At 48.2% G+C, this 17,083-nt stretch overlaps 1 protein-coding gene across 1 annotated transcript in view; it reads right to left on the bottom strand.

The window, feature by feature from the left end:
- Positions 1–17,083, bottom strand: part of SMG5 (SMG5 nonsense mediated mRNA decay factor) — a 29,005-nt gene that overhangs the window by 10,426 nt on the left and 1,496 nt on the right. The window contains exons 2-12 of the mRNA XM_064401431.1: positions 12,676–12,774; positions 11,976–12,099; positions 11,191–11,347; positions 9,026–9,115; positions 7,672–7,761; positions 6,661–6,739; positions 5,989–6,114; positions 5,494–5,562; positions 3,459–3,667; positions 3,204–3,341; positions 1,510–2,211 (exon numbers count right to left, since the gene is read on the bottom strand). Of these exons, the coding sequence (XP_064257501.1) occupies positions 1,510–2,211; positions 3,204–3,341; positions 3,459–3,667; positions 5,494–5,562; positions 5,989–6,114; positions 6,661–6,739; positions 7,672–7,761; positions 9,026–9,115; positions 11,191–11,347; positions 11,976–12,099; positions 12,676–12,774 (1,883 nt within the window). The remainder of the gene's footprint in view (positions 1–1,509; positions 2,212–3,203; positions 3,342–3,458; positions 3,668–5,493; positions 5,563–5,988; positions 6,115–6,660; positions 6,740–7,671; positions 7,762–9,025; positions 9,116–11,190; positions 11,348–11,975; positions 12,100–12,675; positions 12,775–17,083) is intronic.

The raw sequence follows: 17,083 nt of genomic DNA, 5'->3' as shown, positions 1-17,083 counted from the left end.
GGAAAAGGGAAGATGCAATTTTTAATACCTGCTGGAAATATCCTCTGGGGCCCAAATGGCTTCACTATAGCAAATCATGCCTGAAAAATTCATTGGCCTTCTACAATGGGGTTACAGCAGTGGAGGATGAGGGAAGAGCAACTGACCTCACCCACCTGGGTTTGTGCAGAGCCTTTGACACTGTCCTGCACAACATCCTTGTCTCTTAACTGGACAGACATGGATTTGATGGACAGACCACTCAGTGGATGAAGACTTGGCTGGACAGTCATGGTTAAAGAGCTGCAGCCAGCACAAGTGGAGAGCAGTGACAAGGGGCATCCTCAGGGGTTGGGACCAGCATGTTTTAACATCTTTGCTGGTGTCACAGGCAGTGAGATCAAGTGCACCCTCAGCCAGCTTGCTGACAACACTGAGTTGTGTGTGGGGGGTCACATGTTGGAGGGGAGGGATGGCACCAGAGGAACCTGGACAGGCTGAAAAGCTGGGTCTGTGCCAACCCCAGAAGGAACAGCAAGGGGAAGGAGAAATGCTGCACCTGTACTGGGGCAGCCACAAGCACAAACAGGCTGGGAGAGAATGGCTGGAGAGCAGCCCTGAGAAGGATTTGGGGGTGTGGGTTGACAAGAAGCTCAGCAAGCCATGGCAATGAGCACTGGGGGCCCAGAAAGCCAACACTGCCCTGGGCTCATCCCCAGCAGTGTGTGAGGGGGGATTCTGCCCCTCTGCCCTGCTGAGACCCTCCCCTGCAGAGCTGCTCCAGCTCTGGGGTCCCAGCACAAGGAGGACAAGGAGCTGCTGGAGGGAGCCCAGGGGAGGCCACAGAGATGATCCAGGGGCTGCAGCTGCTCTGGAGACAGGCTGGGAGAGCTGGGGGTGTTCAGATCAGAGAAGTAAAGGCTCCAGGGAGACCTCAGAGCTCCTTCCACTGCCTAAAGGGGCTCCAAGAGAGATGGAGAGGGACGTTTACAAAGTCCTGGATGGGACAAGGGGGAATGGCTTTAAACTGAAGGAAGGTAAATTTAATGTGGTATTAGGAAGCAACTGTTCCCTGTGAGGGTAGTGAAGCTCTGGCACAGGTTGCCAAGAGAAGCTGTGGCTGCCCCATTCCTGAAGTGTTTAAGGCCAGGCTGAATGCAGTTTGGAGCAACCCAGTGCAAGAGGGATGAAATGACATGGGCTTTAGTGTCCCTTCCAAACAAACTAGCCTGTGAGACAGTGATTATCACAGCTGCTCAGCACTTAGTCTGCAGAACAGCAGTAGTTCTGGTAACCCTGGTTGGCCACAGGTGTTCCCTTTGCTCAGTGCACATATTCCTGCATGCTGGGCAGTAAAAGTAAAGCTCCTCTGTCAGGAAATGTCCAACCCACAGCCTGCCCACCACTTGGGCAACCTGCTCCTCCAGACCTAGCCAAAGGAGAGCTTGCACCATGGGAAATGTGAATTTAGCAAATAGACTGCTACAGTTTGCAGTTTTCTACACGTAATTGCAACAACAAGGCCCTTACCTTGCTCTGCCAAGCTGGGCTTCTCCAGATCTCCATTGACACATGGCTTGCTCTCTATGCCATCCTTCAAGGCAGGTGGCTCACTGTTGGGTTTCAGGAGGATGTTGCTGAAGGTGGGAGCCAAGCGAAAGCAGCGTTTGGTCTGGAACAGCTGGGTGGACATGGCCTGGAGATTACTGGCTATGCTTGCATCATTAGTGCTCAGGGAAGCTGGCCCATTGACTGCTGGATCCACAGCTTCAGTTTTAGAGATGCCTGGGCCCTTGGAGTCCCCCAGCCCACTGCTATCCACACAGTTTTTTAAGGCCTCTTTGGGCCCACTTTTGCCTTGGCTGCTGCCTTCCTCACCGGGTTCATCCTCCATGTCCTCCAAGTCAGACCGAGATTCTTGGCTGTTCATGTCAGAGTCTGTCTCCACATCAAAAGCAGCTTCTGCTTCCTCATCACTCTTCTCTGAACCACTCTCTGAGCCATCACTGCCCTTGATGGAGCTCTGGCTGGAGTCAGAGTCAAAGCCCTCACTCAGGTCGCTCTCATCCACCTTCTGGGGGTGGCGGCGGCGGCGCAGACAGGACAGACGGGAGTACTTTTTGCTTTTCTTGCAGTCGTTCTTCCTCTGTTCCTCACTGGGCTGATGATTGGCCAACTCAGCTTCAGCTTCCTTCTCAATTGAGTTCACAGGCTCCCGTGGCTCCTGGTCATCTGCATTTACAGGGAGAATGTAAGTTAAAGTCACAGTGTGTTCCACAGGCAGCTGCTGGCCAGTCCAGGGAACCAGGGCTGCCAGCGTCAGCCATCACTTCCATCAGTGCCTTCCACCACAGAATAAGCAACCTCCAAAGACAGATTCACATTCTAAAAGCACCTGGGAAGCTGGGATTCCTACTGCCCAAGCTGGGCCACTCTGCTATAGAACACAGCTGAATTCTAACTCACTTCCCCAGCTGTCTACAGTCAGAGCTGAGTGACCCACTGAGCATGGCAGGGACATGTGCTCTGTAACTGCACTGACCTGACCCAATCCCTTTCCTGACCAACATGCATGGAGCCTTTCTAGCAGCCCTGGATCACTGTGACAGCTTCCAAACCTGCAGAGGAGGGGTCATTCATTGCTGCTTTTACCAGGAATTCCCTCACCCTGCATTCAGTGAGGTGTTGCCAATGGACTGTTTGCAGGGAAAAGGTTTAGCAGTTTTAGTCACTGCCCAATAAAATCCCCCACTAATTCAAGAGCCAGCCTTGCCTGAGCAGAACTGAGGTATGCTGAGAGGGTCTGTCACCTTCAGCCCCTCTCTGCCCCCTTCTGCCTCCCTCAGCCCAGGTGTCTCACCCAAGATCATCCCCTCCAGTGGAGGAGGAAAACAGCCAGTAAACAACAGCAAACAGAGACAGACAATAAAATCTCAGATTGGGATAAACAGATGATTAATGAGCTGCCAAGAGATACAGAAAGCAATTCCTTATAAAGAAAGCAACATGTCCATCCTGTGGTGATTCAGATAGGCAGAAAGAGCATCCAAGAGGAGACAACTCAGCACATCACCTTTGGGGATTCCAGATCAGAAGTAAAAGATCAATACACCCCAATACACACTACAAACCCATGTCCAGGGGAAAAAGGGGAGAAAGGGGAAAGACAGCCCTGTAGGCAGGCAACCTGGGAGACCCAGGTGCTGCCATCTCTGTTCTCTTACCTGTGCCATCACTCTGAAAGGCTGGGACAGGATTTTCCCCTTCTTCTAGCTCAGCCTGGAGGCGAATATTGACGTGATTTATCAGGTGAGAGAAGAGAGCCAGCGTGAAGGCAATGGCTGCACTGTACTGCTTGGAACCTGCAAGCAGACAGCACAGGGAGATGGAGGAGGTGAGCACTACACCTCAGACAGCATCCCCAGCCTAACTGTGCTGCTGGATGCCCACCAGGAAATTCCAAACAAAGCTCTGGTTACCTGCCCTCTTGAGGCTGTGAACGCTCATAAGGCAGATGATCACCATGCGAAAGATCAGCAGATCAGGGAGGAAGGAGTAGCCACTCTCATATTCCTCTTCATCTTCACTAGTTGAGCTCAGGTTAGGAGGAGAGGGCAGGTAGAATAAGCACAGGTTGAAATCCTCCAGCACAGACTGACAGAGAGATGTCAGCTCAGAATCCAAAGAGCTTAAAAAGAGTGAAAAATAAATTAGAATTATTAATTCAAGACTCATGTTCCTGGCATGTCTGCCCAGAAACTGAACCAAAACTGTCCTTTAGCACTAGGCAAGATGAAGCACCAGGGAAGTAAGTGACATTAATCAGATTATGTTTTCCTCTTTAAAGCTGCTTAACTAAAGACAAACAATACCTAGAGATGGGTCACCAAAAACCAGATTAATTTTCCCCTGGGAGCTCAGCAGTGGCCATTAAGATACACAAGACACTTAAATGCTAAAGGGAGCAAAAGTTCTAGATGCATTGCTCAGTGAAAAGTATTACACTGCCACACACATGGACTCAGTTTTTCCACCTCCTATGTCTCTCCTGCAGCCCAGAATATTCCAGAATCCTCCACAGCTATTCAGTCCTTCAAAGGAAGCATCCATGAGATCAATCCAATGGGCAATGGGAGCCTCCTAGTTACAAAACAGACCTGCTTGTGAAATTTCCAGCAAAGCCTTTTCAGGGGAAAGTGTGCTTGGGAAGTTGAAGTAATTCCCAAATTTCTTATGTTCTAAATACATGCTGAGTGGATATCAGAGGAGCCTTGTAGTTCCACCTCAGTATAAGGCAGTGTTGGAAAGTCAGTCCCTACTGGGCTGCATGAACAAGGGCAGAGCCAGCAGGCTGAGGATGTGCTCTCCCTCTCCAGCACTCACAAGGTGGCATCTGGAGCACTGAATCTGGTCTTTGGGTCCACAGGACAAAAAAAAACACCAAACAAAAACAAACTGGATTTAGTCCAGCAGAGGAACAGAGAACATGACATAGGAGAAGAGGCAAAGAGAATCGAGTTTGTTCAGCATGACAGACAGAAGGCATGGGGGGTGTCTTCTGTTTCCAGATGCCAAACAGTTGATTACAGAGGACTGAATAAGACTCTCCTTAGTGGTGCAGAGCAAACAGAAGAGAAATTATGGGTACACACTACAGAAAAGAAAAATGAGATTAGATGCAAGGAGAAAAAAATTCTATGTTGAAGGTGGTCAAACACTGGAAAGGAGACCAGAAATGTGTGGGATTTCTGTCCTTGGATCCAGTCAAAACTCAGTGTGATGAGACTTTGAGCAAGCTCATCCAACTTCACATCTGCATCTGCTTTCACAGTGAACACTACTTTGGGGAAGTACCAGGCCCCCAAAAGGTCCCTTCCAACCTAAACCACTCCACAATGAATTTAACTGCAGCTTGTAGCTAAGCCCTTTAAAACACCTGTTCTGTTTCAAGCAGTAAGAGGTTTATTTAACATCCCCTGAAAACCTCCCAGCAGAGACAGAGAAAATCCAATTAAAAAATCTAAAAGCCCAAAATCACACAGCTATACAAAGCTTCCCATTTATTCAAACACAACCAGGTTTTGGTGTTTCTTAAACAAGGTGCTTGGTTACAGACTTCCAAGTGCAGTGAACAGCCCCACACAAGTGTGGACAGCAACTCTTTGCTGTCCCATCAGCCTGAATCCAGGGCTTGGCAGGAAAAAGCATCTGATGACTGCATGGGGTAAGCAAACACCAAAGGCACAGCACAGAGACAGCTGCAAGGCCCAGAGCTCAGCACATACTCAGGCTGGCTTGATTTAGACAAGTCACCAAGGATTTAACCCTTTGGTATTTCAGCCTCCCCTGGAAATACAATCTTCATGCTCCATGCATGGATAGTCCAAAGTCTCAGGCCTTTTGGCAGAAAGCCTCAGCACAGGCACTGTTATCCTACAGGAAACCATCCTTTCCAATTCTGAGTGCCTGCTGCTGGCAGCTGTCAATAGAAGATAGAATCTAGCATAACCTTACCTGCTCTTTGGCTGCAAAAGACTCTGCAGGTACATGAAGCTCACCAGCAACCTCTTAATGTCTTTTCCTCTAAAAAGATAGAGGAGAAAACACTGTAAAGCAGACATGGGCTGGGCTGACAGAGCTCTATTACAGCTAAGTCAGGTCTTAACTGAAAAGTCCATTCTGAGGAAACTGGAGAGAAAGACAACAGTTTATTCACTGCCAACTTTCACCAATATGCCCCAACCCTCATGAACAGTCCCCAACTCCAGGGAAAAGTGAGAAAATCTCTCAATGCAAACTCTACACCTGGCCAGCATTTAGCTTTTCTCCTGAAATTATGACCCAAGACAGCAAGACTGTGATCTAGAGTGGGGCTCTCAAAATTTGGGAACAGCTACCATGCTGAAATGGCCATCTACCAGCTCCACCTCCCACAAAGACATTACTCTCAACCCAGAGGATACACTGCAAACTCTCAGCCTGTAACTCTCCTTTTCCTTCCCTTCTTACCGTTTCTTGCTTGGGGACAACTTCCTTGTCTCACATTTCTTCAGCTGATGATACATCTTGGCTGCTTTGTCATACAGCCTCTTCAGGTTCCCGTAGGCACCTTCGAAGGACACTTCAGACTGGATGCTAAAGCACCAAAACAACACAGCCAAAGTTACTTCTCCACAAGGCTGCTCACACTTCAGGGCTTTAACTCACTAGCAAGTTATTCAGGTGAGCACAGGAACCCAGTGCTGCTGTCTGAACATGCTGGGCAACTAAACTCCCACCAGTGGCTGCCAACTGCACTTCAGTTGCCTCACAATTTCCACCTGCCCTGCTTACACATATTCTCAAATCAGTGCCTTCAAGCCAGGAATTCCACCCAGTTCACACCACAGGGTGCTTCCCTCAGCACCTCCAACCCACTTCCAGCCTGGCTCTCTTTGCTTAGGCAAAGCCCTGCACAGGTGATTAGTAACCAGCACAATGGGTTACTAATTGGGGTTTGGGTTGACCGAGGCTCGCTCTCATTATTACCAGTCCTACTCAAGGGCAAAACAAACTCATCTCTTTCCCTTCCACTGAAATTCATTTCAATGCCAAGTTCAAAGTAAGGAGGAGAGGATCTGGCAGCCACAGCAGCAGTGCATGGCCTCCCTGCTCAGGACATGCAGATCTGCAGGAACTCACCAGCGTAAGTAGCAGTAGGTTGCTTCCACATTGTAGTACTTGCTCCCTGCCAATGTCCCCAGCTGGTTGAAGGGCATTCCTGTCAGGAAGGAGAGGGGCAATGGAATTTACTTGGAATTCTCCAATGGCCCTGGCTAGAAAGTAGATCCTTTCCCTTTCACTACATTTCCACACAAGAGGGAAGCCAGGAGACACAAAGAGTAGTAAAGCTGTAGTACAAAGGTCTGGACTACTCAATCCTTCCACCATCCAGGGTCTGTTTTCCATTTTACAGAGCTTTTAGATCCTCCCCACCTTGTGCCAATCATCTGTGTAAGAGAGAAGAGCAAACAATGCCTTCTCCTTTGTATTAACAGTGGTGTGGCCTTGACTCCATATTTCCTGACACAGACATCACCTTATCAGCATCTGAGAACTCTATTGCAGCTCCTGTGGTGCAGAAACTTTTGCCACTTTTATTTGGGAACAGCCTTTCAAACAGTTCAGTGAGAACTCTGCAAAGATAGCATGTAGAAGACAACTGGCTGGAATCATACATTTTAAGGTATGACACACACTCTACTGATGTGCTCCCAGAAGGAGGCACTTTTAAAGGAGGAAGCAGCACATGAGATTTTTTTTTTAAGGGTAAAAGGGGAAGGTGACTGATAATGCTCTGCTCCTGGCATTGGAGAGCTGGAGCTGTGCTTAGCCCAGAGGTACAGCATCACCACAGTCAGAGAAGTCTGAGCTTCTCAGAGGTTCTCAGATGAGTATGGTGAGGTCACTGGCAAAGAGCACCCTGGCTTTAACTCCTCAAAAGAAAAATCACGTGAAAACCTCCCAGGAGAGACAGAGAAAATCCAATAAAATATCTAAAATCCCAGCAAAAGAAGTTCTCGAAGGAAGCAACTTTAACCAGAGGATAAAATTGCAGCTGCAGGATACAAACCTAACCAGTATAGCACTACATTGTTCTTACGTTGCAGCAACATGATTTTAACAACTATAAATTCATGGCAAGTCACTCACCAACTTGTGGTGCAACAGAAAGGGCTTGATAGTAAAATCGCTCAGCCAGCAGCTCCGTGTCCACACCTGCCAGCTCATTCTGGTAGCGAGCTGAAAGGAAACCACACAGCATGCATCACAAACCCAAAGGCAGCATCAGCTGCAGAGCAGCACAGCTTCCCTATTAGCAACACCACAAAACTTGAAATACTGGCCAAGTGAACAAATCCACCAAAGAACTGCTCTTGGCAAACACTGCAACACGCGGGGTTTGCCAGGCCTGTCTGAACCACTTTTCTTTCACCTGCTCACACCACAACTCCTGCCCTTTCCAGCCAAGGGCAGAGCCTGCCACTCTTGCAGCATCACATGAACAAAAGGAAAATGTTCTTCTGCTCCATGTGTTAAGTGCTGAGTCATCTATCCTTGAAGTAACTCAGAGTTGTGTTTCATTTTCCTGTACCTCAGACTATATTCTAGAACAGCAGGGTGTGAAATCAAGTCAGCTGACTTAATGAAATACTTCACTGTGGCTAGACTGAACTTTATTCATTTATTTTCTCCCTCTTTTTCTTTTTTTTTTTTTTTTTGACAAATGTAGGTATTTTGGAAACCTTAGGTGACAGCACTGTGAAAAGGTGAGCACATTTCTCTCCCACCACTCAGGTAAGTCATTCCTACTACCCCCTCAAGACATTTATTTGCAATGCCATTCTTAGGCTGATTCATATGCAACACTAATGCCAAAAAGCTTTCACCAGCTTGGAGGCAGCAGTGTCAGACACATGTACCTGCAGCACACTTCCAAGAGCTGCTCTCCACACAGCTGCTTTCTCCCTGCCTTTACTCCCACATGTTCACTATCAAGAAGCTGACACACTTACCACACACTTCAGGAGGTCGTGACTGTAGGACAGTCATGCCTGCTATAAAAAGGATGCCACACAGCCAAGCACAATGACACTGGGGTTTTGCAGAGGCAAAACTCTGGAGTGATGCAAAATATTGCCTAAATCTGATTTTCAGTCCCATTGGTGCTGATGGAAGTGGCTTTTTAAGTCCCAAGCTGTCTGAACTGAATTCTCTTTGATCCCTCATACTGTCAAAACAATGTAAATAAAAGCCAAGGCTTCCACTCTCACAGTCATGGCTACAGCAGCATGAGAATTCCTCATCTACCTGACCAAATACAAAGCTCCTGCAACTTGCAGCAGTTCAGCCATGAGGATTTCAGCTCATCCCAGCCTGTGACAAAGGTGTCAGGAAACACAATCTGCAATAACCTTGGCTGTGCCCAACAGCAACAGCCTCACTTGGTGGGTACAGGCAGCATCTTTTTGCCATTTTTAAGGCTGCCCTGAGATCTTGTCCTTACCTAGATCTCCCAGATAAACCAGACATCGGTGACAGGCCATCTGTGCCCACTCCATCTCCTTCTCTGATGCAGACACAGGTTTCTTGCAGCCTACAAGCAAACACAGAATCACTCAGAGCACTGGGTGGAAAGACACCAAAGGCACCCATGCCTCTGCCCAAGACACCCAAAGCAAATCCCCCATGGTCAGACCTCACTGCCAGCTGTGCCATCTTGTAGAGCAGCACCGGGTCACTCTTTGTCAAAATGTGGAAAATAAATGCAGAAAAATACTTCCAGACTCTGCTGTTCATCCACCCCCCCTGGATTCCCTTCCAACAGTCACTGAAATAAATGACTGTCACCTTGTCTGTAAGGTCTGCCACAAAGACCTGGCTTCATCTGCCCTCATGTGAGAGGACAAAGGCCAATTCCTGTCTATATGATCGTGTGATCACATTAACACAGCACTGAACACAAGTAATACTTGTTCAGAATTCATTAGCATGGCTAATGAGGCCTTCATGGGAGCAGGCACACACACCCCTGGAAGCCAGAATAAACTGAGCACTGGCACTGGGCACCAACACACAATGGGGACAGACCCTCTCCAACAATGAAGACAGAAACAAACTCATTGTCTCAGGACCCAGATGTAGACTTAGTACTGACCAGCCAAAAAGGGAAGAAGTTAAACAAGGAAAAACTAGGACAGAAATCTGTGCTGTAGGCAGGGCAGCCAGAGTCAGTTAGGGAGAACTGCCTCTGGACAGCAATGCCTTTGCAGTGGGTTCAAAAGGGCAACTGAGCTGGTGACAGGGCTGGAAGGCACAGCCTGGGGAGAGAGGCCACAGACTTCAGGCTTGTCCAAGTTGGAGAAAAGGAGGCTGGGGGATACCTCACTGCTCTCTGCAGCTTCCTGAGGAGGGGAATGTGATGGTCTCCTCAAGGCATTGAGTGATAGGACACATGGAAATGGTTCAAAGATGCACCAAAGGAGGTTTAGAATGGACACAAGGAAGCCTCTTGTGGGAAGGAAGGTGGCCACACCCTGGAATGGGTTTCCTACAGAGCTGGTCACTGCCCCAGACACGTCAGTGTTTTAAGAGGCATTTGGACAATGACCTTGACAAGATGTTTTAACTCCTGGTCAGCCCTGAATTGCTCAGGCAGTTGGACTGGACAATCACAGGTCCCCTCTCACTGAAATAATCTTGTCTATTCTATAGTAAACTTATAAAAAAAGCAATTCAGGCAGTGGAAAGTGTCAAGAGCAACAGAGGAAGGCTGCAGCCTGCTGGTCTGAACTAACTGAAGTCATCAGACATGACTCAGTTCCTGGGCAGTGCACATCCAGGCCACAGCTCAGCCAGCAGAGTAGGATCCCAGCAAGTTAAACCTTTCTTTTGCTGAAGTCACACTAACTTCCCTTAGCCAGGTGCTGCTGCCCCATCACCTGCCAACTTTAAGCACATCAGTTAAACCTTTGCTAATACAGCTCACAAAACAAAGGCTCCATTCCTCACCTGGACACCCCCACAACAGAAACATGTACCCTGAGGCCACTGAGTACAACCCCAGGCAAACCAGAACAGACCATTGCAAGACAATCTAGGATGTGAGTGCACAGGCAGTGCTGAGCTGTTTCAGACTGTAAATACTTTTATTCTTCCTCCTCTAACAGGTACAATACCTCAGATTTTATTGCACCTAAGGCCATGCAGAGGTCACAGGGCCAGCCAATATGAACTATGTGCTCTCAGTCCAAGATTCAGAAGCCACACAGTGAAGAGAGCACAGACAGAAGAGGCACCAAAAGAGGAAGAGTCTTTCATCTAGTGATGTACTGACAGAAACCTGTTGATTTCAATAACCTATTCCCCTGTTTGACTGCTTTAACTAAGCTTTTAAAAACATTCTATACAGCCAGCAGTGCTCTTCAGTTTTCCATAAAAATCTGCCATCACCAGACACTTTTACTAAAGAATTTTCTCACACTGTTTTCTTTCTATTATAAACTCTTTTTCCTTCTCTAATTTAGTATTATTAAAAACAAAAAAGTGCCACGGAAAAGAAAGCAGGACAGTCTGTTTCTTGAATGCTGAAACAAAGATGGACTAGTGCAAGGGGAAGTCACCTGTGGGGGATTCAGCCTTGCCCATGAACCAAACACCCTGAGCACAAACCTATGAGAGGGTCTGTCACGTGTGTCCAGTCGATGCAGCACTGCAACTCCAGCTGGTAATGGGACTGGATGTAGAGCAGGAGGTGCTGGTAGAATCCTATGCCAGCCACCAGGTGAGTCCTGTAGGCACACTCCAGGGTGCTGCGGCTGTGGATGTGCTGGAGAAGGAAAAGGAGCATGTTAATGCAGCCCAGGGCACAGTTTAGGCTTAGCTCTACTGAGTGTGAAGCAAGACAGTGGTAGCTCAGCTGTAACTGGTTTTGCACAGCTCTGTACCTCCTCCTGCTCAACAGTGTACCCCCTAGTAGTATTTACTAAGAGTCAACATCAAGGAGAAATACTTGTAAAAACAAATAAATAAAATCAAAGTATCTAGTTAGAGCACCTTAAATGCATCCAGATCTCTGGAAAGCCAGGAGAGCTCATGGCATCAGAGAGCACTGAGGATCTTCCAGTGATCAACTCTTATAAAAACAATCAGCACTGATAAAACCTCTTAAAACAATCACTCTACCTGGAGAGATCTGTCTTATGAAGAGGGGAACACAAAAAAATCAGCAAATTCTGTTGGAATGCCCTCTGCAATGGCAGGTCTCTCAACAGCACGTTAGTGCTCAACTGCCCACTGCCAGACAAAGGCACAGGGCAGCTCCACAGGAATTTGAGAGTGCCCAGCTCCCCACCCTGGGCTCAGACCACAGATTCTCCAAGCAAATGAAGCTTTACACTTTGCCTCATCCACTGCACAGCTAGAGACCTTCTCATGCCAGAGCCATAGATACCTGCCTTTTTATTTGTTTTAATGAGCTGGATAACTTCATAGTAAACCTTTCTCCAGAGCAGTTCTTCTGCTTTTCTTCCATAATCCACTGGATGCAGGAACATCAGCTTCACACACAGCTCCCGCAGCCTGGGACAGAGAGCAGAGCATTCTCAGTGAGTTCCTGCAGCCTCAAACACAGCTGCCACTACAGAAGCACAGAAGAGGAAAATCTGAATCCATTACAACCCTGAGCCAGGCCATCTGGTGATGGTACAGCCTGGATCACTCCCACACAAGCACCAGGAAAAGCCACATACTTAAAGCAGTGCCCTTTGGGCTCAGCTGGCCATCAGTGACTTCCTGAAGTGCAGTAATGACAAGAATTGGCTTGGCAGCTTAAAAAAATAGTAAGAATAATCCTCCTTGCTCAGCAACCCCAACCCCTGATAAAAGATTTTACACACTTGTAAGAAAGTTCTGCCCCACAGTTTTTATTACAAGGAAAGAATTGGCCAGCACAAAGACAATCCAGGAAAGCCATGGATTGCATTGCTCCAATACAGGTCTGAAATCCAGCTTCTGCTTCCAAAACCTGGAAGGATCCCAGGTCAACAAGTGCACTACAAACCAAACATTAAAACTGCAGATTCAATAGCTCCACGTGTTGCTTCACACGGATTTTCCCCAGCCAAACACAAAACACAATAATGCTGCCCAACTTACTTGTTCCTCAAGCTGATGTTCTCTGGCTTGAACACATCCTGATAAGCTGCCTTATTGCCAAGGATGAGATCCAGCCGGTGCACGGCCTCAACCACTGCCCTGCATGAGAACACAGAACCAAGAGTTTATGGAGAGAATGTCACCCGGGATCACTGCAGGAAAAAGCAGAGTTACACACATTTTTCTGCAGGACAGTGGTTTAATCACCACTTACCGCTTCCTGCCTGATCAAGTATGTCAATTATTTCTACAGCAGCAAAACCAGGAATGTCTCTGGACACGTTGGCAATCTCAGCAATTAAACCTGCTATACCTACATTCAGATTAATTTAAATGTCTTAAACTCTGTGATTAAAAAAATTTGATTGAATTCTAAAAACTACTGTTTTGATGGGGTAAGTTTTAATGGTGTAAGATTCAAACCTCCACCAACTCCTGTTTTCTTACCAATCTGCCGACAAAAGAAGGCAACACAAGTCTCTCATTTGCCAAAACCTCCCCATCTTTGTTACAGGGATTCACTGGTTGAACCCCTAAAATTCCCTCAGTGACAGGTAAGAGATATTCAAACCCAGCCTAAAAGAGGAAATTTGTTCCAAGGTTTTCTCCCCTGAAAGCCAGCCAAAAGGCAGAGCAAGCAACCTCCAAACCTCTGAGCCATGCAAAAAAGTACTTTGGTGAATCATTGCCCAAGACCCTCCTCCTGCAGGAAGAATCCCACACTGTGTGTAAACCTCAAGCACTCAAAGGTTTGTAGCTGTGAACAAATCACACCACAATTCTGAACGCTGCAGTGAAACAAACCCAGGGACTTTCAGCTCCATTAGTGCTGAAGCTCATCAATAGCTCAGGGACAGCTCAATAAAGAACAATAACTGTCAACCCTTCCTGCACAAGAGGTCACCTCCAGCCTCTGCCTTTGCTCCACCTGTATCCAAGGTCACCAAACCCACTCCTGAAGTTAAGTTTCCCCAGCTCTTCCTTAAGCAATAAGCCATCAGCTACCCAAACCCCAGTGGTCCTTGTTCTCCCCCTCAGCTTCATGTCTACCCCACTCATTGTCACTCCTCACTTGCTCCAATTCCTGTCCCACCAAGAGCTGCTGGAGCAAGGAGCTGAAGACAATCATGATGCACTGTGAACACAAAAGAAGGCAGGACCAGAGGAAACTCCTGCCAAGCAGAGCAGAGAGGGGCTGCAGCCAGTCTGCTCCCCCTCCCAAAATCCCCATCACCTGCAGGTTGGAACTCCCCCATGACACTCACAGCACCACACAGTGACTGAGCCTGCTACTCCTGCCTTGATGGTGGATAAATGGAGCACAGGACACCCCCAAACCAAAGCCTGCAAGCCCATGTTCTGGAAGGCTGAAACCACCACCACTTCCTTGAAAACTAAGATGTTACTGCAAAGTAAGCAACAGTTTCCTATGCCAGCACCTTCCCAGCAAGGCAAATCTCTCTGCACAAACTCACTACACCCAAAGGAACCTCCCTGAAAAAAGCCCCAGGACATCTCAGAGTCACAGAGAAAATGTCCCATCTCCTGCTATGCCACAGAAAGCCTCTCATTCGAGGTAAAGAAATCCCATTTGTTTCCAGTAACAACAGAAACTGACAGGAAAAGGGAAGTGTGGGAATAGAAGCATCTCATGCAATGCCTTGGGAGAGCAGAGTGCCACAGACTTGAACTAATTTCTTACTGAATAATCATGAAGAAAACCAAGGAGATAGTTAAGAATCACACAAAAAATCCTGTTACATTCTTGACATCCAGCCCCTCCTGCTCACTGCCCTCTTTCTCATATGGCCTGAAGGGGGTTTGCAAACTCTGACAGCCTCATACCCTCATAGCAAGGAAAGAAGCAAGTAAAATACATTTTGGTTTACAGGTAACAGGCACTGAGTGTGCAGCATGCATGAAAGGTCATATTGGGGTTGGGACAATCCAAAAAGCCCCCCAGTTTAGCTTCCCCACAACAGAACCCCACAAAGCACAGGCAATGCCCATCTCCTTACTGCAGCCTGGGACTGCTGCCCTAGCTGTGCCTCTCAAAGTCCCTTCCAGCACACCAGGAGCTGACTGGCTTCCTCTGCAAAAGGTGGCCAGAGGAAAGAGGAACTGCTGGCTCATTTGATTCCAGAGAGAACTACAGGTAAACTACAATTGTTGATTCCTGACATAGGCAGTAAAGCAGCTATAAAATAACATTCTGTGAGCAACAACTCAGCTGTGTGCATCTGAAACAAGCGCACATGTCCATGACAGCCAGTGTGGGAAATTATCCCAGTGGCCTGCCAAATGAGCAGTACAGAAAAGTTTCCTTCTGGGGACAGAAGGATATCACCTTCCCCTCAAGGTGGCCCAGAGGGCATCTGCCACACAACCCAATTTTCTACACCAGCCCATGGATGGGCACATGCACACACTTGGTATTTCTGCTGTTCTTTCAGTGTTTGTAAAGAAACAGAGCTCATGACCAGAGAGCAGCAAGGCTGACACACTGGGATGTGGTTCATCAGCCCTAAGGGAGCCCCAGCTGAAACACTGCCTTGTCCACATCCACACTGGCCCTGTGGTGCTGCTGGAAGAGAAGGAGACAGGAGAAAAGCAGAATCTGTGACAGCCAGCGACTCCCTGCCAGATCCCACATCTGTGGTGCTGAGGAAAGAGGACTCAGTGAGGACAAAAGGGACAGGAGCCAGCCTCACTCCAGAAATGCTGGGAAACACCAACACAGGTGCTATGGACCATGCACTGCTGGAAATGCACTTTAGCATCTGTGCCCTCACTGGCTCAAGACCACGGGTTGAACTTTCCCTTGCAGTTAAGAGCACAATTCCTGTCCCAGGACTCACTTTTCTACCTGCTGTGTTTAAACGTTGCTTTCAGACAGCATATCAGAGCCACAAAGGAGGCACATCAGATGCCAGTCTATTAAAAGAAACAAATACAGCACATGGTGCCAAGCAGGGTGGAAACAGGCCAATGCCATACAGACACTGATCTGTCCCTTTTCCTCCATGTGATTAACACTCTGGGATGGAGCAGGACAGCAGGGAGACTTATTTGTCCCCTCTGTTTCTTTATTTAGGACATCACTAAGTGTCTGAGGAGTAAGACATTATTAAGAGAAAAAGACCTGCAAGTCATTTAGCTCTGCTGTGGCATGTGTCAGTCCACAAATCACACTGCCTGGAACAGGCTCCACACAGGAACAGCAGCACTGAGTCCACGAGCTAATGGTTACCCAGAAACCTGTAAAATAAACCTGGTCACCTTCCGCTACAACAAGCATTGTAAAAGCACACCCATGATAATGCAACTGCCACATTCCAAGGTGAAACTCTCCAGGAAGACTTGGAAAAGATCAAAGAGTACCCCGTGAGCAGCAATGGGCACCCTCATTTCTGAAAGGACACTCCAAGGACCTTGGAGACCCGAGCTCAGCTCCCACAGGCTGACAACAGGCTGATCCCATGGGATGGCAGGTTGGAGCTGGGACTGTGGCATTCACGCATCTGTGACTCAAAGGCGCCACTTAGTGTGACAGTCATGAGCTCTCAGGCCACAGCCAGCACACAACGGGCTGCTCTGAGGGCAGGAAACTCCCACTTCAGGCTGAAACAGAGAACTGACAGGAGACTTTAAGGTGGGAACCTGCTCAGAAAACTGTCAGCTACAGAGATGGAAATTTGTGGCCACTGCAGGCACTATAAATCCTGTGCTAAAATCACAATGCTTCCTTCCTGCTAAAGAAGAGCTGTCACTGCAGGAGGAAGGTGGTTCTTTTTCTGCTGTAAAAACGCTCTAGAGCAACCACACACCTTATTCTGCTACAAATATTCAAACAGAAAACAACCCCTCCCTTTCAAGGATGACAATCCCTCGTGTGGCCACAGGCCGCTCTCCTGCCGGCTGCAGCAGAACGTGAGCTTCCACCTGACAGACGAGCTGAGCAGCACCAGGAAAACAAAGCAGAACAGGTCTTGAACCACGACAAGGATGGTTTCAACAAAGCACGTTCTGTTTTGCAGGCAGAAGCACACACATCCTGCACATCCTCTCCATCCACGCTCCCTGGGCAGGCGCTCTGCTGCTCCAGCTGACGTGGTGGAGGTCACTGCAGGTGTCTCAGCGTGGCAGCAGCACACACAGAGCTGCCCAGCCCGAGGTGCTCCGGGCAGGATGGTGCAGCCCAAACTTCCAGTGATGCCCACTTCTGACCTCTCACCAATCAACCAACCCACTGACCCTCCAACGTGCTTGCACTGAGCACATTGTGGAAACAGATAAATAACCACCACCCAAACCTGCAGTTCCTGGTGGGGATTCCTGGGCACAGATCCTGCCAGCCAGGAGGCAAACCCCTGCCCTGCTGCAGGAGGGCAGTGAGGCCCCACGAGGT

This window comes from Passer domesticus, chromosome 32, assembly GCF_036417665.1.
Source record: "Passer domesticus isolate bPasDom1 chromosome 32, bPasDom1.hap1, whole genome shotgun sequence".
NCBI lineage: Eukaryota > Metazoa > Chordata > Aves > Passeriformes > Passeridae > Passer > Passer domesticus.
This window is presented reverse-complemented; position numbering and strand designations above follow the sequence as displayed.